Below are 21,242 nucleotides of genomic sequence, written 5' to 3'. Positions count from 1 at the left end.
AAACTAATAGTAATTTACAATTAAGTACACATAAAATTAAGTACACATTAAATAAGTATTTATAGGCTACACTGTGTGTATATGACAAGTGTGTGTAAATACAAGTAAAATTCACCCATTCCATCAGTCATTCTGTTTTCTTCTGACACAATAATGTTTATCTAATTCTTCTAGTTAGAATGCTGTTGTTTACTGCTATATCCAATCGATGCAAATACAACACAATGTTAGCAAAAACTGTTGTAATCTTGTGTTTATTATGTGTATATCATGGATACTGGTCTCAACAGTATTACTGGTTTTCATCACCTACCCTCAGGTACAGAGATCTGCTCGATGCTGGCCTCAGCTGCACCGGTGTTGCCATTAAAAGCTCGACTAGTGACAGGAACTGGCAACAGCACACCCTGATCCTTGTCTACCACTGAACCTTCTAGAACATCCTCCATGGGCAAGAGTGGAAAGCTTTTGCCACTCTTATGAGATGAAAAAGGTTTATGGTGTAGAATACTATCAGCATCATGTTTTAAGTCATTAAGAATGGCTCCAGTGGGATAGAGGGTTGGTGGAGGTGTCGGGGGCTGATCATCTGCCACAGTTAGAGAGCGCTTCATGCTCCCAGCGTGAGCCCGACGAGGTCCTCCAACTGATGAGGTCAGCTCACCCAGCATCGCCCCACCAGGATACTTATCTGGTAACTGGATGCTGGCTGGAACAGAGAGATGGGAGCACTCGGACAAGGCTCTCCTCATTGCCTTTCTCTGCTGCTCTGCTCGCCCCATAAAACATGGCTCAGGAACCTCCCCTTCCTCCTCACTCTCATCTGACGACCCATCAGCCACCTGTTTTACACCAAGATCAACATCTTCACTCTCAAGGTAATTGTCATTAACAACACCTATGACACAGTAATTTGGAGTTGCTTGTGAAGAGCCAGATTTGGAGTTTGTTTCTAGACTGGGATCATGAAATGATGGATTCCATTCTTCTACATGTGCTGGTTTTGGGGGTTCAATTGGAGAACGGATATCAATGTTCTGTGATCCTGAAAGTTGAAGAGAATGAGTCATGGTACTGTTGACTGCAGATTCTAAAGATGCTGTTAATTTTCCAGGTGACGCAGGTGATGAAGATGTAGACAGAGGGCTCTCCAGACTCTCCCCCACGCTACCCAGTGACATGCTCCCAGGAATCGCTCCTCCTTTTGGCACCTTTAACTCTGACTCCGTTCCTATTTCTGCTGAATGGTCAAAGAAACATAGCTTATCCTCATCTGTCAGTCCTAGAGCCGTAGGTGCACCTGCAAAGCTCCTCGGAGCCCCGATGTCATCATGCGCCCAATCCCATCCCTGGCTGACAGGTGTTGCGGTCTTGGAAGGACCTTTACATAACTCACTGTACTCCGTGAACGGAGATGCCGGCTGTTGGTTAGAAACAGAGGACATGCTTTCCCCTCTGCGGCTTGCTACCTGCCACTTATCTGTTTTTCTTTTTTGCTTATATCTTCTGTTCCTCTGACAGTAAAATAGCTGAAACTTATTCCTTGTGATTGCGCACTAGTTGCCAATAAATTAGAGGATATGGTGTTGTCTCTCTCTGTCTCCACACTTCACAATTTATCTTGAAGATGTGAGACTGAAGCAGTGCTCTCTCTCTTAGACGCTCTCCCTCCCTCTCGGCTTCTCCTGATTTGACAACCATTTTTTTTGGCTTGTGTCACATGAGTCCTTGTATAGCAGCTTATTCGCTGTTGAAAATAAGCTCTCTCCTTTTTTGGAGAGCCCATCCTCTTTGCCACACTCATTTTCTCCACGCTGGCGGATTTGTGCACATCCTTTCCCTACCAGTCTACTTCCTCCTTGATATTCTGCAGAACGCATTGCTTTCTCTGAAGTGAGAACAATCAAAGAACATCAGGAGGTATTTGCTTACTGATGCAAAGCTGATGCTTTCATTCAAGGGCGGAGTGTAAATCCTACAGGCTACACTCTTTCTCAGTAATTTAAAATTAATTGTGTTTTTCTTTTTATATCAACATGTTACATTTACACATCTAAATGTTATCTGTGCATTGTAAGACCACCACAAATGTAATGAAGGATTATACTGTTATGGACAAATGGCAACATTAATTATATTTTTGCCACTATAGTGTACATGAAGCTAACCAGGTTATTCACTGTGTATCGCGTCACGGGTACCTTCCTGTCGACATTTAGAAAATAATAATGGAAAGGTATTTCAGACCACAACCATCCATGTTTTTGTTTTTAAATATAGTAAACACAGCAGCTTGCAAACATAAGTCACATTCCCTAAGGTTTTTACCATTATCACTAAAAGCCAATGCTGTTGATACTAACTGTTAAGGAATTTATACAGTAACACCCCTAGCATGTGTTAATGTATAGTAAAAAATCAGCATTTCATACATTTACTTGGACTTTTATTTCACTGTTATTTCACTTGTTTTGTCTAGTCAACTTCATGTCACTTTTTAAATATACATTCATTCTCGCATATTCCAAAAAAGTTGGGATGAGGGCAATAAGGCCAAGTAAAGATTAAAAAACCTAAATAATGATGTAATTAAGGTGACATCAACAGGTGATTGTAATCATGATATGCATTTGTAAGCAAGCATTAAAACAGCTTCTTACAACACCAACCAAGCTTAATTGTTTTGCTAGTCAGGGGAAGAAGTATGTGGAGAGAAACAAACATAGATGGAGATACGCTAAACAGGGTGGAAAAACACTGACCATGAAAAAGACAAACGGAAGCCTGTCACTTCTGATCACATCACATATGACAGCTGATGCCAAAATCTTAGGGCAAGATAAGGCAGACAGCTTTGAAGACGCCTATGAGCAAAAAAAAAAAAAAAAAAAAAAAAAAAAAAAAAAAAAAAAAAAAAAAAAAAAAAAAAAAAAAATGGCAATAGCAAACCAATGAAAAAAAAAAAAAAAAAAAAAGAATACAAAAGTATAATGTTTATTGTGCTTGCCTAGTTACATTTTGGTGGCCAGGACATCTATAGACTAATTGAAATTGAGAATGATTTCTTTATCATTTCTATTATATTTAGTTGTAACCATCATGCTTTTAGAGTTGAGGTTAATAAAAAGGAAACACTAAAATAATGTGGTTGGATAAGTGTGCACACTTGTATTTCAACTCCTATAATTGGTAATGTGGCTGTAATCAGAATGAACCAAACACATTTAAACTTATGTTAAATTGTAGTTTTAGTTGTTTTATTAAAACCTGCCATCAATTAAAGTTTTACTGATTTACCTCATATAAAGTTCAGCTCTTCAGGTAGGCTTTTCCTTATTCCCAAAGAGCTTACAAAGCATCAAAGGGATCTTATTGTTAAAAGGTATCAGAAGGGTTTAACAAAAGTATTACATATACCATGACAAGTGGATGAAATGTGGCATTACAGTAACATTACAAAGACTTGAGCATCCATCCAAAACTGATGAAAAGACAAGAAAACTGGCCTGGGAGGCTACCAACAACTACAGAAACTATAACAAAGCTGCAGGAATTTCTTGCAAGTACTGGTTGTGTACTATATGTGACAACAGTCTCCTGTATTCTTCATATGTCTGGGCTCTAGGGTAGGGTAGCAAGAAAAACATCCAAGCCCAGGACAATTTTGCAAAACCAGCATCAAATGTGTTCACATCTGATAAGATCAAGGTTGAACCTTTTGGCTATAATTCCAAAAGATATGTTTGGTGCAAAAAACAGCAGCTTGCATCACTAAAAGAACACCACACCCACAATGAAGCAAATATTGCACCGCCTTTCACTTACAATCCCACCAAAGTGTATTACATTCTAACATGGATCTATAAATCGATAAAATTTTGTTTGGGAAACATGACAGGCAACAGGGTTTTTCCTTTTCCAAATGTAAATGGTGAGGGGGGAAGTCTATTTCTCTGTGTCATTTAGAAATGCCAGAAAATAGTAAATAGAACTTTAGGCCAGTAAACAACTGACAGATTAATGACAAATATTATTAAGTCTTATACCGGTGTGATGGTGCCACTGGAGATGTCCAATGTCATTTTTCAGTGTTGACCCCACTAGTCTGGCCCTGTGTTTACAGTTACATAAGCAAGAAGAAAATACATTGCTCCTAGGTGTGTCTGTATTATGCTGGTAAACATTTTTGTACATGGACAGTCATATTTTGCTCAAAATCTAAATGAAAAGATTTACAACAATAAATTTCCACTCTTAATATCTGGATGTTTTAATCTAGTATTTACATTTGACTAAACTGCAATGCAAACAATCTCTGCTCTTGATTCTTACTGCCGTGTGGAGTCGTTAGCATAGGAAAGCATGTGAAAATATGAGTAGAAACGTAGAGACACTAGCAAGAAGACAAAACAATCACCCAAATGACTGGCTGTTTCTATGTTTAGCTCAGTAACCCTCCCACCCTAAACTCCCTAGTGAGCTGCCATTATTTCCTTGGTAGCCCTGTTTCATTAAGTCTCCAAAGCAACTGCCTCCTGTTGCCATGGCAACAACAGTCTTGTCATGGCAATGGCAAATAAGGGAGCATTGCAGGAGAAGGGTTCTGCGTAGACATATTGATCTCAAGAGAACAACAGTTGAGTTTTAGGATGACTAAAGAAAACACAACAAAGGAGAGGAGCAGCGGTCGAGACACCAAAAATTCTGTCCTATGGAATGTGTTTTTGTCTATTTTGTTAAGCAAAACCAAAGCTGTACTCAAGCTTATTCAAGCCAAAATCTACTGACAAGAGATTAGTCATACCCATTGCTAACAGGTGTATAGATTCAATTATTTAAAATTAAAGATGCTTCCAACTTTGTGCCAACAATATGGCCAATGCCATTTCCTTTTACGACATAACTGTTCTCCTGTGTACAAGATGCGGTCCAAACAGACATGGCTTGCTAAAGCTGGTGCACATAAGCTTTGCAAACATTGCAAACACAATTTCTTAAAAGCTTAACCTGGATTACTAGGTTTCAAAGAGTTTATATCTCTGTATCAAATGACGATAACCAACTTATTGATTTGTCTGCTGCCTACGGAAACCTCATGTCTATACTAAAACTTACTGGCCATGTTGATTTTAGTGTTATTTTGACTGCTTGAGCTGCGTGTCAAATTTGAACTTACTTTAAAAAGGATAGCTTGTGTGAGTATTTAAAGTGTGGCTGTGAATCCAGGGCAAACTACAGCTTTGGTTTTGCAGGGACAAGTCTGCTTGAGAATGTGAAGCAAGGATAATGGAAATGCAAATACTAAGAGGATAAAGAGAGGATAACGTCACTTGTCATAAAAATATGTAAAATAGAGGCGTTGTTCATACCACTGCATCAGAAGGCAGACTATTCTTTGTACCTAGCCTATTCTATTTTTCTCCTTATACCACCCACACTTTTTGGAAACATTACGTTCCAGAGCCATTTATAGGAACAAGTCGACGGCTGCCCGATTTGCATCTCTGCGTAATTAACAAACTGACAGTGCTTCTCAAAATTGCTATACACGTCTGTAGTAAAATAAGTTTTAATGTATTACCCACATACATTCTGTTTAAAAACAACAAGTACTCAGAATCACCAACTCACCATAAAAAATACTTCAATGTTTTATTCTAATGTAAACATTTCTGTTTTGTGTAATGTGGTAAGAATGGTATGTATGCAAAGAAATCTAATCTCATTTTGATTGGTTAAACTGACCTATCTATCTAATTCTAAAAGCAAACTGGAGCCATGTTCTCTAGCATCTGTCCCCATTACCTGGGAAACATGTGCTGTACATCAGTCACCATGGAAACTAGCTTGGCCCACACCTCTCTCCAGAGGGCGTCTGTCTGGCAGTGAGCAATTCATGGAGCTGATCTTCTTAGTTATTTTTTCCCCAACTTGAGGTTTCTCATTTACATACTCATTGATGCACAACAGGGACATAAGCAACAAGGCAGCTAATTAACCAAAACCTACATATCCCACCACAATACCTCCAGTAAAAAAACAACGAAACACTGCTAGCATTCATTTACATTTACCTTTGCGGCATTTATGAGACACTTTTATTCAAAGTGACTTACAATTACAACTAAATACAATTTGAGAAATTGTGGGTTAAGGCCCTTGCTCAGGACCAATGCCCTAAACATAAACACCTCAAATTATTGGTGGTGAAAGTGGTTCTACATGTTACTGAACTGCATTTACATTTACAGCATTTAGCAAACGCTTTTGCAATTGAGGGACAAGGACCTTGCTCATGGGCCCAACGGTGGTGGTAGTGTTTCAACTGGTAACCTTCTGATTACTAGTCCAATACTTTAACCACTGGGCCACCACTACCCATTTGCAATGAAGATTAACAGTAGGCATTAACTTCAGACAATTTCAGCAATAAAGTACAATAAAATGTGTGTTGTTTGTGTAAACTGATTTCTGTGTTTTTATTGTCTGTTTTATAGGTTGCTACTATGATCACTGCACAGTACTGGTCAACAGCTGTTGTGCTCTATAAATAAATTTGACATTGACATAAAGCTAGGTAGGGCAAAACATCATTTACAAGATGAAATCATCATTTTAAAAAATGTTTACTTAAATTATCTTTGTCTATTATTAAGTGTAAAGTTTTTTTGATGTTCTGAAATACATAAGTGTGACAAATATGCAACAACAGAAGAAATTGGGAAGAGGGCAAATACCTTTTCCCAGCACTGTGTTGCGTGTGCTAACTGTAAACAGTATTCAAAGAAAACAAGATATGCTACTGCATCTGGCACGACACACCAAACACACAGACAGAAAAGCAGCGTGTCGGAGAATAAACAGCACCCTAAGTGACACAGATCCTCCCAGCAAAGAAATAGCTAGAAATTACACAGGCAGCCAGGACAGCTGTTTCATACTGCCACACCTACTCAGAGACACACACAAACACACATTCGTATTGAATAGAGTCTCAGACTTTATCAGAGCACAAACATCCATACACAGCTTCCACAATTAACATTAACATCACACGATTTCTGCCAAACCTTTTGAAAAACGTGAGGTTTTCTAGGTCCCTAGACCATGACCTACTAGCCATGTCTTCAAACCTACATTTACAATTTTTTTAAAGTTCTTTTAACAACTTTGATCAGTGCCAGCAGATTTGATTAAAAATACTAAACAAAATAGGACAATACCATTTTGAATGCAACATTAATTAATAATGCAAATACAAGTGATCAGCCTCACACAATAAACAATTTAAATGAATGTTCTCAAGATGCTGCTGTTCACAAAAGAGAATTGGGTATGCAAAAAGGCAAACATATCTATTTGTTTCAGTGGTAACAGAATCCAAAGGAAATGAAGATGGATAAGCTGAGTGAAAGTAAAGCGTATCTTCTTCCACTCTTTATTAATCATAGCTCTATGCCTGCTGGGACTGTGTCACCAAGCTATTAATAGGAGCCACTTGCTCATTCAGTGTAGCCCACATAAAAATGAAAATATTCAGTACAGTCAAGCATTTGCAGTAAAGCATACACGCCTTACCACACTGACAAATGCACCTCCCAATGCCTAAGCTGTTCGACTACTGCTTCTCCACCCCCCTTGGATGTAGTCTGTGTGGACGTCAAAAAGGCTGATAGCACCACTGAGATTCAGCGGTAAGGGGCTGCCAAATTGTACCACTGCACCACCTGATTACCCCAGGATACTACAAAGTGCAACATTTTTTTATATATCTATAAAAATGTCCAAATAATAATGGACTTACCTACAGCAGATGTTAATGAACATGCAGATGTTGTCAAAGCATGTAAAGACAAAAAAAGAAAGAAGAAATACATTAGTTTCACTTGCAGATGTTTTCAAAATATGTATTATGTAATGAAAGTACATACAATTTTACGTCTACAGACTAAATAGGTTTTAAACATTATGAATGTGTTATTAAAACAAAAATTGAGTAAAACAACATTTATGTTAAACAGCTCCAGGATACCTGGGCAGAAAAACGAAACAACAGTGGTCAGTAAACAAGAATGTGCCTCTGAACCACTGCAAATCAAGAGACATTCAGTTAGTATTGCACACTCTAAATTACTCATGGTTAATGGGACTGTTCTATCCTACACAAACACGCAGTGCTTTGCTTAGTAGTGATGCACCCTTTAATCACACAAGCCAAACCAAGCCATTCAGCTTCTAATTAACCCCAACAAGGGGTGTACACTGGGGAACGGGTGTATTAGTGGAGGAAAAGGTGCCTAGTCACCCAAGCCCTGCGCAGCCAAGGTGAGGCTTGGGAATCTCACAGTCATGCAGTGAGTAAATCCATATTTTACCATCCAATAACAAACCTTCCAGCATGGCAGGCAGAGCCGTCACATGCTCTCGAGGCTCAGCAAAGCTAGGAAAGAACGGCGGGGCAGCAGGGTTTAAACCAGAGTTTTGAGGAGAAGGAAGTTTCACTTCAGGTGACATGGGGCTCTTTGATGAAGACGTTCGTGTCTTCCTGCTTTGCTTTGATTTGGCTTCTTTTGGGGTTTTGTTTTGAGTTAAAGGTAGAGATACAGGGACAGGTGCCTCATGGGTAACATCCTCCATGCATGTAATGGTAAACGGCTCACTTGGATTATTCAGATGTGAGTCATTTAGAGACCAAGCAGTTCCAGATGGTGTGAACGGAGGAGCAGAGATCAAGGCCTCCATAGATGATCCAAAACCACTAGTGCCAGGTGTGGACATCAAGGGATCAACCATAGGGACAGTGGACATCAAGGGATTAACCACAGGGATGGTAGCTGAAACATGGGTCCCTAATGGTGTGTCAGTAAAAGAGGGCTCTTGCTCAAACATAGCCTCTTCAAAGATTCCTCCACTAAGGACAACGCACTGGGCATTTAACACTGAAGCATGAGGTTCAGATTTACCTAGTGATGGAGAAAGGATAAAGGCATCAGCAGTATTATCCATGGTAACACTTTCCATTTCCATAAGAGTATCATGGAAACCAGGGGATACAGACAGCAGGCCCATGGGTGAAAATCCTTCCACTTCATTGAAGGATGCTGCAGATTTGACCTCCAATGGCACTGGTGGAGAAGCAGGTGTTAATGAAAGCAGATCATGGGTAAGTGATGATGGCATAAGGTTCTCATCAGAATAATCCTCACAAACTGATGCCAGGCCCTGACTGCTGTCTTCAGATAGTGGACATTCTAATTCAGTTCCAACGTTCTGAGACATGGAGACTGAAATAGGGACAAAGGGCTCTGCATGAATAGACCACTCTTCTGGAATCTTCTTACGCCTTTTTTCCTTCTTGATCCTTCCACCTGCACGAACAACATCCCCCTGTTGCCAGCCTTCATTTTGCTCCGGTTCCTTGGATGCTGATGTCTGAATTACGCCTTCAGGCAGGAAGATGTTCTTACTCGGCAAATGACTCTTATTTTCCATCTCATCACATATTTCTTCTTTGGGCTTTCTTTTCTTCTTCTTTTTCTCCTTCTTCCGATCAAAACCTTCATTTTCTCTCTCATCTCCTTCCCCCAGACCACTATTTCTAGGGGACCACTGGTGGTAAGTGGGATCTTGTTGACTTTCTACCAGATGGCCTGCATGGCGACTTATCACCGTGGAAACACTGGGAGTGAAGGGTAGGTCAGAGGGAACCCCAGTATCATCTGACCAGTGGTCACCAAAGACACCTCATATGCAAAAAGGGGAATACAAGTTAGAAGGATAAATGCTTTTTCTTTCTGTCATACACACTATATTAATTTATTAAGAACATTTTATACCTCAAACATAAAGTGCATTTTTTGTTCTAATTTACAAAATTTTACCCTATTTTAGTTGTTGTCAAATCCCATTACATAATATAGAATCCACTATCACACAGCAATCATTAATCCAGGAAAGTAAGGCAAGCACAAGGTGTCTTCAGGACATCTGAACTGCTCTTTGAATAACACATAAGCTTACAAATGACTGAGATAGGCAAGTCTTACATGAAAAGGAAATCCCTCTTAGCAAGCATTACTAACAAACACATAGTTCTACAGTGGCTCTAAAAAAATCATCAAAAAAATAAAAATCATAAAAATATTTGCAACTGTAAATGTGACACATATAAAGCAGAATTTCAAACAATTTACATTTATTATATATTTAAGTTTCATATGACAATAATATGGGTCCAGTAGTTATGATGGATTATTGTTTAGCAAAAACATAACATTTAATTAGTTTAAACCATACTTTGTCCCAGTTTTTTGTAAGGCTACATTCTACGTGCACAATAATGAGACTCCATATTAAAGAAATAATGGTATTGTAAGTCTGTGGTCCCTCAAGTATAAAATTGACCATTGGATAGTGCACAAGCCTGACCTAGTTTACTTTAATATGAAACATCAAATGCACTCAATAATGAGAAGATATGAACCTGTGATTTCTAAGAACAACAGACATAGACAAATATCAAATTACTTTTCTGGTTTTGTCCGAGTATTGACTCATGAGTAGGTACTGATTTATGAGTAAAAGCATATTAATATGCAACCCTGACAGCACAGCGTTTTTATAGAACATGTACATGCCACTTAATAAACACCATAATACGAAGTCAGAACCCATTATTTTTTTCATTCCTGAATTCCACATGTAGATATTCTTACAGATATTGGTCAGTGTCATCATGGGTGCATGATGGTATTGCTGCAAACCCCGTTCTACCACATTCCAAAGATAAACTATTAAATTCAGATGTGTTAAGTGGAAAGGCTACTGAAGTACACTAAACTCATTGCTGCAATAAAGCAGACCGTTTAAGATGACTGGTGATGTGTTTCATTTTATGATTGGTAAATAGTGCCTATAAAGGCATGCTGTAGCTCAGCAAGCTTTCGAATACAGGTTCAAGTCCTACTACAGACAGGTTGCCATTGTTGGGTCAGAGAGCCTCAACACCTAGCATTAACTGTTGACAAATGGCAGCCCACAAATTTGTACTGTTTATGTGAAATTAAGACATTATCTGCATGTTGTAGGCATTCAGGTGGCACCTTAGTAAATAGTGCTAGACTACTACCACTGGTGATGCCTGGCTATGTTTTGTCTTTTGGTTGTTTGAGTCACCATGATATATCCTTGTTATATCCTTCCTGTAAGCACAAATCTTATTGACTGTTCTTGGCAGGTATTGGTTTACAATGTTTCTAAAGCAAATTGTAAAACCACATAAAAATGGCTTTAATTATAAGTATAATGGTGTGCTTATAATAACCTATCAGAGTTTGTTGGTCATTTAAATGAGATCCATATGCTGAGTTGTATACTAAACACAAATGCTGCCAGCAATAAACAGAACACTAGCTCTCAGCTGTACCAGAACAGTTCATCCAGAAGGGGCAAGTTATGATTTTGGAGCCCAAGGTGAATGCTATGGTAAAATGACTGTGGCTTTGATTGTATAAATCTGTGGGCCACTATAACCCATCTCAAAGAGATTGCACTGCATGTACCCGTTTGATGAATCAAAATTTGCTGAGAATAAGCACTGGCGTTTATCCCATAATCCCCTGAAAAACAGGACATCAGGACAGCTAGAAATACCACCATAAGCACTAGTTGACAGTGACAAGTCATAATAATAACTATTTACACCCAACATAAGGTAAATCCAGAGTATAGGTCAGATGTGCTAGAACTCTTTTGACTTGTAATGCTGTGTAGTGTGTGGTAAAATTTGTGTATGCATATCTGTTCTTGTGTGTGTGAGAGGTTTTTTTTCACTACCTGCAAAGTCCAAAGGGTTCTTAGGGGTGGCAGGTGCCTCCTTGGCCAGCAATGGGGGTGTGTGTGTGTCAGCAATGCTGGGAGATTTTTCTGTCTGGAGTGGTGCAACTCCAACATCCATATTTGTTTCCAGTCCCAATAAAGGCTGAGAGAAATCTGTGAAAATACAGTGCTTAGTGCTGTTGTTAAGCCGTGTTCTGTTTAAAACAAGTTTTAAAATCTGTTTTTACACCTTGCTTACTTTTTTTAAATACCATTTAATTTTAGCAGCTAGTACATATCAAATGTTTTTATATACCTTTAAGGATAGAAGTGTTGATGTAATATAATACACATCAAATTAAACAACTTCACTGGCCATTTCAAGTCTGTAAAGAACATTGGCTTAAAAATTTGTCTTGAAACTTGTAGAAGCCACTAATATTAGTAGTAGCAAACAGATGTTTTTCAGAATAGAAACAAGACTATTTTGGAACTATTGTACTAGATCTATTTGTATTAATCCTTCACATTTCTAAGCAGCCCACTAGGACCTGTCTGCTGCCACTTTAACAGCTAAACTTTTTAAATAATTTTAAAGGGTTTTTAAACTAAACGCACCAACAGAATATATTAAATAATTTACCTTATCAACTTCGTTGCCATTTTTAAATATGTGCTAAATACATGCCTGCAACACATTCCTAAAAAGTTGGTACAGGGTCAGTACAGGATAAGCACATTTGAGTAATTTATATAAGCCTTTTTTCACTGCATCTAAAAACTACAATTAAGACTATTTAAGTGAATTGTTGGCTGTAGATCAATTTAATTCCTGGCAACTGTGCAATGAGAAAAGTTCCCTTATGTAGCTTTTGATCCATCTTAGCTTTAAACGACTTTCATTGCCATTCTGTGACAGCATCATGATAGCATTACCTGTTACCTGTTCACATATAGAAAGTTCCAAAACAGGTTTTTTTCATCATTCCACAAACTTCTCAGTCTGACAATGCTGCTTTCCTAGCTTTGGAATGTGTTGCAGGTATCAAATTAGAAATATTAACAGCTAATATTAAGTGGTAGTAAAACATTACACATTTCTTCATTATGTTGTTTATAACTACATGCCTTATAAACATTATTTACATAGTTATAATATTTAAAGAACATCTACAAAATAATATTTTATATTAGTCTTATTATTATGAAATAAGTATGCATGTTTAAGTCATATTTTGTAGGGCTAAGACTAACGAATGAATCAGCAACAGATGGTTTGGCTCTGTATTATTCCTGACGTGAATACTGAGGTGTGGATGACTCATCACCTCAGCTAAGTGAGACAGTTTAATGTATTCTCCTAACCTTGTCTCAGGAGAAGCATTTCTACTGACTATTCACTAACAAGCACTGAAAAGCTGTTTAATTTGGTTAATAAAGACATATCAATTAAAATAGGCCATCAGTGTGTGCTAAAAAAAAAAACAATACATACCTAGCTGTTATCAATAAGATTTCCAAACATTGAAGCATTGACAATTCCACCATACAACTATACATAGATTTTCTAAACATGTCATAAAGTGTATCCAGATTTCTGAAACATGAAGTATAAGGGTTTTTGCACAATCCTTATAGACATGCCCACAGACAAGAATTTTAAAGAATCACTCATGGAAGTGATTTGAAATCTAATCTACTGTTAATTAAAACACATTTTAATAAACCTGAATAAACTGGTGCCTAAAAATAATTGTTAGTCTTATCCTCCCAGTAGATTAATCTCCCATTAACATAATAGAAAGCCTGATGGCAGTTGGCATGGTTTAAATACATAGCCCTATTTTTACACAGTTCTAACCTGATTGAAAGTCTGATACAAAGGCCTTCTGATTCATCTGAAGTGGATGCACGTCCCCTTGTGGCTCCAGGTGTGACACTGAAACCTCTCCCCCTGGTGTCGATGCTATACCTACAGTGCCTGTAACAAAGATGTGAAAAAAATTTATGACCTTTCTCTTCCTTTGCAAAAAAAAAAAAAACAATACATACAACAATAACACATAATAACTTTGCAGAGGATACTACAGAAACTAACCTTCCTTATAAACAGAGAAAAGTCCAACCCACTGCACACTTTATTTTAACAAACACAGATTAAGATAAATCAGGGGAAAGATGTTGTTTGACTCCATAGCCTGAGTGTGCAACTGTGGCAATTGTGAGTGAGAGACTGGCACAGTGTGAGCCTGTGGTCCTGTCTCGACTGAGAACCTCTTGACTCAATGCAGGCCTGCTGCCTGAACTGGTTGTTCTGTCCACAGCAGGAGGAGATTTCACCCTCCCACAAACATCCCTCTCTCCTCATCCCTTGCTCCTCTTGCAGCCAGTGGCTTTTCACAACTGATATTAAGAAGGCTTGACAGATTAATACCCAGAGTTACTACAGCACCACAGGTCCCCAAAAACCCAGACAGGGGCCTCTGGTTAGGCCTGATGTTGATTTAGAAGATTAGAAGTGTTGTCATTGGTACTAGTATAAAAGTATATAATTATATCTTCTTTAAGTAGCTGATTCTAAAAGCCCAACTCATTGGGGAAAAACTTTCAAGTCGAGAAATAAAAAGGTTTAGTAGTTCTTTAAATAAGTACAGTCACAAATCAACCACCCCCACCCTACCTCCTTGACTTTGGTTGTGAAAGCTTTTCAATAGCCTGTGTTCTCCTGTCACGTTGAGTTTCTCTGACCTGACTTCCTCAGCTCTGCCCTTCCAGCACTGTCTGCTCTTACAGCTGAACAAGCCACAAGCACAACACACTGAATCAACTTCACATTAACACTCTCCTGTAAGGATGGGTGATACAGCAAAAAAACTTGATACCTAAAGACATTAGACGCATGTTATTACGCTCACTGAACTAGCCCAGGAGCCTCTGTGACCTCCTAGAGTACAGTCAACCAAAAAACTAATGAGCAAATGTGACAAAGTATGCTCCCGCTGTTTGGAGGCTATCATAAAAAATGTTGAAAGAAAAATTACAATGTTTTCAATTTTATTGTATATGGTAGATATAAACATATTTAGAATTTGATGCCTGTAAAACACTCAAAAAAAGTTGAAACAAGGGCCAAATTACAGTGAAATCTAAATATTCAAGTTGCAGTTTTCTAAAAGATCACACAATGAGCAGGTGAATTGGTAACAGGTGAGGAAATCATGATTGGATTGTGTCATGGCTCCCCACTTTGTACCAAACTTCATAAGGTAATTGTCAATTAAATTAAATTCTGCAGAGTCTGTGTAGGGCAAGGAAGACATGTGTACAAAAATCAATTATTTTAAATTTCAACTTTGTGGCATAAGTTTGGGAAAAACCACCTGACTGGATTAATTTGGATTAAACACTCTTCAAAATATTGTAGACAGCCTTCCCAAAAAGTTAAGACTTTGATAGGACAAGTACAAGGAGAGAATTGGCTATGGCTAAGGAAAAGAAGTATGGAAAGCTGCATGTGAAGTTGGGCACGAAGGGAAGCAAAAAGCACTTGTACCAATTGGACAGACAGAGAATCAGCACTGGAAAGGATATACAGAATGTAAGAATGATAAAGGACGCAGGTGGGGCTGTATTGAAAAATGAGGAGAGGGTACTGAGAGGGTGGAAAGAGTACTTTGAAGAACTGATGAATTAGGAAAACGAGACAGAAGTTTGGATTATGTAGAGATAGTGAACTAGGGAGTGCAAGTTAGAAATGAGGGCAGCCATAAAGAGAATGAATAGTGGAAAAGCAGTTGGCCCAGATGACATACCAGTGGAGGAATGGAAATGTTTAAGAGAGCTGGCAATGGAGTTGTAATTACATTGTTTAACAAAACTCTGAAATGTGAGAGGATGCCTGATTAGTAGAGAAGCGTAATTGTTACTATTTTTAAAAATAAGGGTGATGTGCAGAGCTAAAGCAACTACAGAGACAAAAAGTTTATCAGCCACAGCATGAAGATTTGGGAAAGAGTAGTAGAAACTAGATTGAGAAAAGGGGTTAGGATTTCTGAGCCGCAATATGGTTTTATGCCAGCAAAGTGCATCGCATATGCAATGTTTGCTTTGAGAACATTGATGAAGTACAGAAAAGGGCAAAAGGAGCTGCAAGGAGTTCAGATGATGAAAGTGGACAAGTGTATAAAAAGTGGATGAAAGTTGACAAGGTTAAATACTTGGGGGTTGAGTGTACTAAGTTATGGAGATTGTGGTAGAGAGGTGAAGAAAAGCATGCAGCCAGGGTGGAGTGGGTGGCATAGAGTGGCAGGAGTGACTTTGATAGAAGTGTATCTTCCAGAGTGAAAGGGAAAGTTTACAAGATAGTAGTAAGTGCTGAGAAGGCGGGAAGAAGAAGGCCACCGAGGAGTTATATGGATGCAGTGACGGAGGACAAGCAGGTGCTTAGGCTGATTGAAAAGGATATTCAAGGCACGGCAGGATGAAGACGAATGGTCCATTATGGCAACCCCTAACATGAATAGCCAAAACAAAAAGAAAAAAAACACACAACACTGGTTTTGGAATAGACTGTCACACAAGCAAACGGTCATTGTATGATATTTCTTCCAGCCTGTTTTTTTTTTTTTACATATCTGGCCTCCTGCACTACAGCTGGCTAGTAGTTCCTTATCACAAATTTTCCAGCATTTGCAAAACATTATACCTTGAGCAGAACTGTCTTTTTTTACCTTATTATTTGACACCAGTATCCGGTTTTCGCTAGATTATATCTGTATTTGTTCTTTTGTTTAAGTCTGAGAATGGACCTTTTTGACTATCATTATTTTTCCCACATACAGCATTCATTGCAGACTTTTGACTTGCCTGACCCAGATTTTTGCTGCTGCTATGATTTTGACAACTTAAATACTCCAGGGATGTATAGACCCTAACTATTTTTGTAATCAACACTTAGTGTTTGAGGACATGCAGTTCTCAGCAAAGCTGGCTGTGCCCGGCGACATATTTGGGTAGTGAGCAATGAGGACACAGACAAATAGTCTAAGAGACATCTATTATATAATTATTATATAATAAATACTTCAACAAATAGCAAACTAGATAAGACACACCACACAGCTATATAGAATATTTTCAGATCAGTTATACTAAGAAACATTGTAATACAACATAATGAAGGACAGAGATGTAAAATATTGAAGAGGACATGTCCTCTGTCTGACCTAGCATTCATGTTGTCTCAGGCCAACAGAGGTGAGACTCCTAAGCAAGCACAAAACTAGGCCACTGACAACAAAGATTTTCTCAACTCTCAATCTACACAGTTTTACTGAGCTATAAATGTAAAGTCTGACATTTTTATTAGATTTATCTTTGTCAGATTATGAAAGCATCTCCTGGGCACAGCCCTTTTTAGGTCACCCCACAGATTTTCAACATGATTCAAGTCTGGGCTCTGGCAGGGCCATTTAAAAACTTTAATCTTTCTCTTGTGAAGGCTTCACAAGGCTTCATTATAAGAGGCTGTCCATAATTTCCTTCACCTTGCCATTAAGCCCCACCACCATGCTTCACTGTGGGAATTGTGTTCTTTTGGTTGGTTGGTGTTATTTTTTTCACCTTTTAAAATGAAGAGTTCGACCTTCTTCTCAAACCATAACACATTTTCCCACATGCTTTTGGCAGACTTAGTGCAGGTTTTTGCTAAATGCAGCTGGACATGGATGTATTTCTTGCCATCCTTCTTCACAACCCAGACTTATGTTATGTATGTTATGTATGGGAGACTGTTGTCACATGTAGTACACAACTAGTACTTCCAAGACCTCGTTAGCCACCCAGAACAGCCTTTTCCCTTGTATTTGGTCTGTCACTGTACGTCACATTTTACTGACTTGCTGATGACCGTCTTTACTGTGTTCCATGGTATATGCTTTGGAATTTTTTTTTTTTTTTTTTATGCTTTGATTTATTTTTTATAGCAAGATCCTTTTGGGTTTTGCTGTAAGAAGCAACTAAGTAAATGTCAGATAAATTCATTTATCATGAGTTTGAATTTGACTTGTTAATTCTGAAGCCAGTTAGCCATTATTAACCATCATGAAACAAGAGCCATTTAGCAGCTTTAAGTACAACTGACTAACCACATGCTTAATGTATAAAGGGGAGCCAAGGCTGCAAATGAAGTACCACTGCTGCATGTTTGGCCAGTGTGTGCTTTAAGTAGAATAAAAGTAGAAGAGACTGACCCACATAGAGGTTTCTCCTCAGAGAGTACTGTATCACCTCACATAGCAGCTTACCTTTCTACTGGAGCAGCTACAATCACACCATCACAAGAAGGAGAAAACGTAGATTAGGTCAAGAGAGAAAATGTTCGATGAACTAGCAAAGCTGGAAAGCAAAGACGTTGGTGTGAAGAATAAAAAATAGAGAAAAGGGAATCTAAATACATGTTCAATTTATTATTATTTTTATTTTTTTCCTTTTCTTTTAATGTATGTTCCTTGTTTGATAATGCTTTGGCAATACTGTAAGTGAATACAGTCATACCAATAAAGCTTACTGAATTTAGTGAGTGAGAGGGAGAAAAAAGTTCTCTTTACTTAACAGCGAACAAAGTATTATGGCCAAATTCAGGTGATAGAAAACACAGACAAGAAAATAGGCAGGTGTGTGGCTGGTTAAAACTTTGCAGAATGAGCTCCAAGACAGCTAAAATCTCTAAGGATTTCTAAGAGTAAAAAAGCATAGTCAGATCCACAGTCATAGTGCATTAGTAGTTAGTCTGCAGAAATTTTGGGATGCTTTGTAAATGGCACTCAAAAAAGACGATGACGTGTTAATCCTTAAGCTGTTTGCATATTAGCAAAAGCTTGCACATATTTAGAAAGAGCAAGATTTTATTTGAAAATATCATCTTTTTAAGTAGGATAAAAGCACAGCATTTTTCAAAGATGGTTTAGCAATACTTGTAAAAAGATTGCTTTAAGAGGCCTTTTAGGTCAGACTTTAAAAGATATGTCGAAATATCACCTACAGAATCAGATTTAATAACCAAAACATATGTGGAACAAAACCACAACTTTTAGACAGTTTCCATAATGACTTTATTGCTTAGCTGCAGAAGGAAATGTTGAAAATGACTCAATACACCACAACAGCAGGAGAAGTGTGTGTAGTACTGATTACACAAAGCACAGTTAATAATGTACACACACAGAACACAAAGTCTAGTTACTAAAATTGTCTAAAGCCTTTTCTTTAAGTAAACAAAATGTCAAGTACCAATGTTTTAAAGTCCTTTTAGTTCTAGGTGCACATTCAAATAGGTAAGCAATGAACAAGAAGTGAACTGATTATCACAGCAACCTTACCACACAACATATTTCATAAATAGTATTTTATTAAATTAGAAATGAAGCCTCTAAAACTATACAGTGTGCTGAAACAGTGAGTTAAATGAGCTGCATAGACATAGAAAACACGGGAGTAATTCAAAAGCATCTGCTTGTATGTAAGAAAAACAGCTGGAAGCAGCATTTTTGTACAATTTGCTAAGCTACCACGAAGCAAAGCAAACAGTGTTATTTGGTGGATGCTTTTAGAAGAAAAAGGCAAAGTGCAGTTAGTGTTTGAAGGTTAGTTGGTAAACTCTTTTACTTATATTACAATTTAGGTCATTTATGCCATTCCCACAAGTGCAGACTAACACTGTGCTAGTATATTGTTTGTGTGGGTGTGTGTGTGTGTGTGTGCGCGTGTGTGTATGCGAAGAACCCAGCAAGCTGTGCCCAAATGGACACATGCAGTGACGTTCCAGTGTTTGACTGTAGTCTGTCACTGCCAGACATATCAGACTTTACCCTTAGCTACAATGCCCTTGAATAACCCCTTTCCACATGACTTGCCCTGTACTCTGTCTGTTCTAATGAAACACTGCAGTGAAGTACAAATAGAGATGCATCTTGGGTTGTTTGACTAATATAATGTCTTGTGTGAACTTTTAACTTGGTACATTTTGTTCTATAATTACAAAGGCCTGTGTACCCTACATATTCTGTGAGCACATGTAAAAAGACGACAGATTTCCAGGGTTTGATGCGTTCACATGGCTGCCTGCTACGAATACTACTTGGCTCTTCTTGCAGCTCACAAAATTTTTAAAAAGTCTAAAATCCTTTTTGATGCAGCTGCCGAGCTGCAGACGAGTGATGAGATGGCTGTGTGTGGTGGACAGGAAAGGAGGCGCTGGGCTGGAAGGCAGAGGCAGGTCTAAGCCATTGACAGCAGCAGCTGCAGCAAAGCTAATCCTCTGAGGCATATGATGGGCCAAGGGGTTTAGGAGAATGAAGATGTGGTATTAAAGAAAAGTAGTAAGGAAGTAGAAAGTCAAAGGTTTACAAAAAAATGAAAAGTGTAAAATTAAAAAACAATGTATTGATGAGGTGTTTAAAGAAAGACAAAGAATAAAAAAGGTATTTGGAAAAATGAAAAAACAGAGGTAAGATTTAATGAATAAATAATTGATTAAAAAAAAGATTGTGGAACAGAAGGCCCAGTGTGATGAGCAATGGGAAGAAAATAAAAGTGCAGGTTAGTACTTTACAACACTTTAGTGGTGTCAGATAATCTAGTCATCTTTATTTTCCCATGTACCCCATGCACCTTCTCATGCAGCACACATGCACTACACAAAACCATGCAGGGCAGAGCTGGGCAATATGACAATACAGTATCAATATGGCAATAAATACACATAATAAACAGCAGAATACTGCATGTATTGGCATTTCTTTTAACTATTATTATTATTAATTAGATTTTAATGTCACTTGTTACTTGTTTAACCAGATTCATCAGTTTACAAGTTTAATGTCAAACACATTCATGGACGATTTTGTATCTCCAATTCACCTCACTTGCATGTCTATGGACTGTGGGAGGAAACATGAGCTCCCGGAGGAAAGCCACGCAGACACGGGGAGAACATGCAAACTCCACACAGAAAGGACCCGGACCGCCCCACCTGGGGATCGAATCCAGGACCTTCTTGCTGTGAGGTGACAGTGCTACACACCGAGCCACCGTGCCGCCCGACATTTCTTTTAAAAGATAAAACAACCCCATTAGTACTTTGTCACATTAAAACATATATTGACAAATATATATATATTTTTTGCCATATTGCCCAGCCCAATGCAAAGTAAAGCATTGAAGCACCAACCTCTGCTTTTTAGCTCCTCATTTACATATGAGCTGCTTACAAGCCCTAAATTCCTATATACTATTGGCCAGGGGAATAAAAAACCTGATCTCATTCTGAAATCTCATTTTATTTTCATCATATACTTTAACCTAGTCGTGACTGGTCTGGTTTTACCAGGAAACACAGGGCAGACAGATGTACCCTGGACTAAGCG

General features: G+C 38.2%; 1 protein-coding gene across 11 annotated transcripts in view; it reads right to left on the bottom strand.

The window, feature by feature from the left end:
• LOC134309847 (microtubule-associated protein 4) overlaps positions 1–21,242 on the bottom strand; it is a 60,415-nt gene that overhangs the window by 19,813 nt on the left and 19,360 nt on the right. For 7 of the 11 annotated variants that reach the window (XM_062991217.1, XM_062991215.1, XM_062991219.1 and 4 more), the window contains exons 3-5: positions 13,679–13,798; positions 11,836–11,991; positions 8,391–9,743 (exon numbers count right to left, since the gene is read on the bottom strand). In XM_062991217.1, coding sequence (XP_062847287.1) covers positions 8,391–9,743; positions 11,836–11,991; positions 13,679–13,798 — 1,629 coding nt within the window. Of the gene's footprint in view, positions 1–313; positions 1,565–8,390; positions 9,744–11,835; positions 11,992–13,678; positions 13,799–21,242 lie in introns of those variants that run through there. The other 4 variants (XM_062991224.1, XM_062991223.1, XM_062991226.1 and 1 more) reach the window with 4 other exon arrangements.

The sequence above is a fragment of the Trichomycterus rosablanca genome, chromosome 3, assembly GCF_030014385.1.
Source record: "Trichomycterus rosablanca isolate fTriRos1 chromosome 3, fTriRos1.hap1, whole genome shotgun sequence".
Lineage (NCBI taxonomy): Eukaryota > Metazoa > Chordata > Actinopteri > Siluriformes > Trichomycteridae > Trichomycterus > Trichomycterus rosablanca.
The sequence above is the reverse complement of the archived record's forward strand: the minus strand, read 5'-3'. Positions and strand labels throughout refer to the sequence as shown.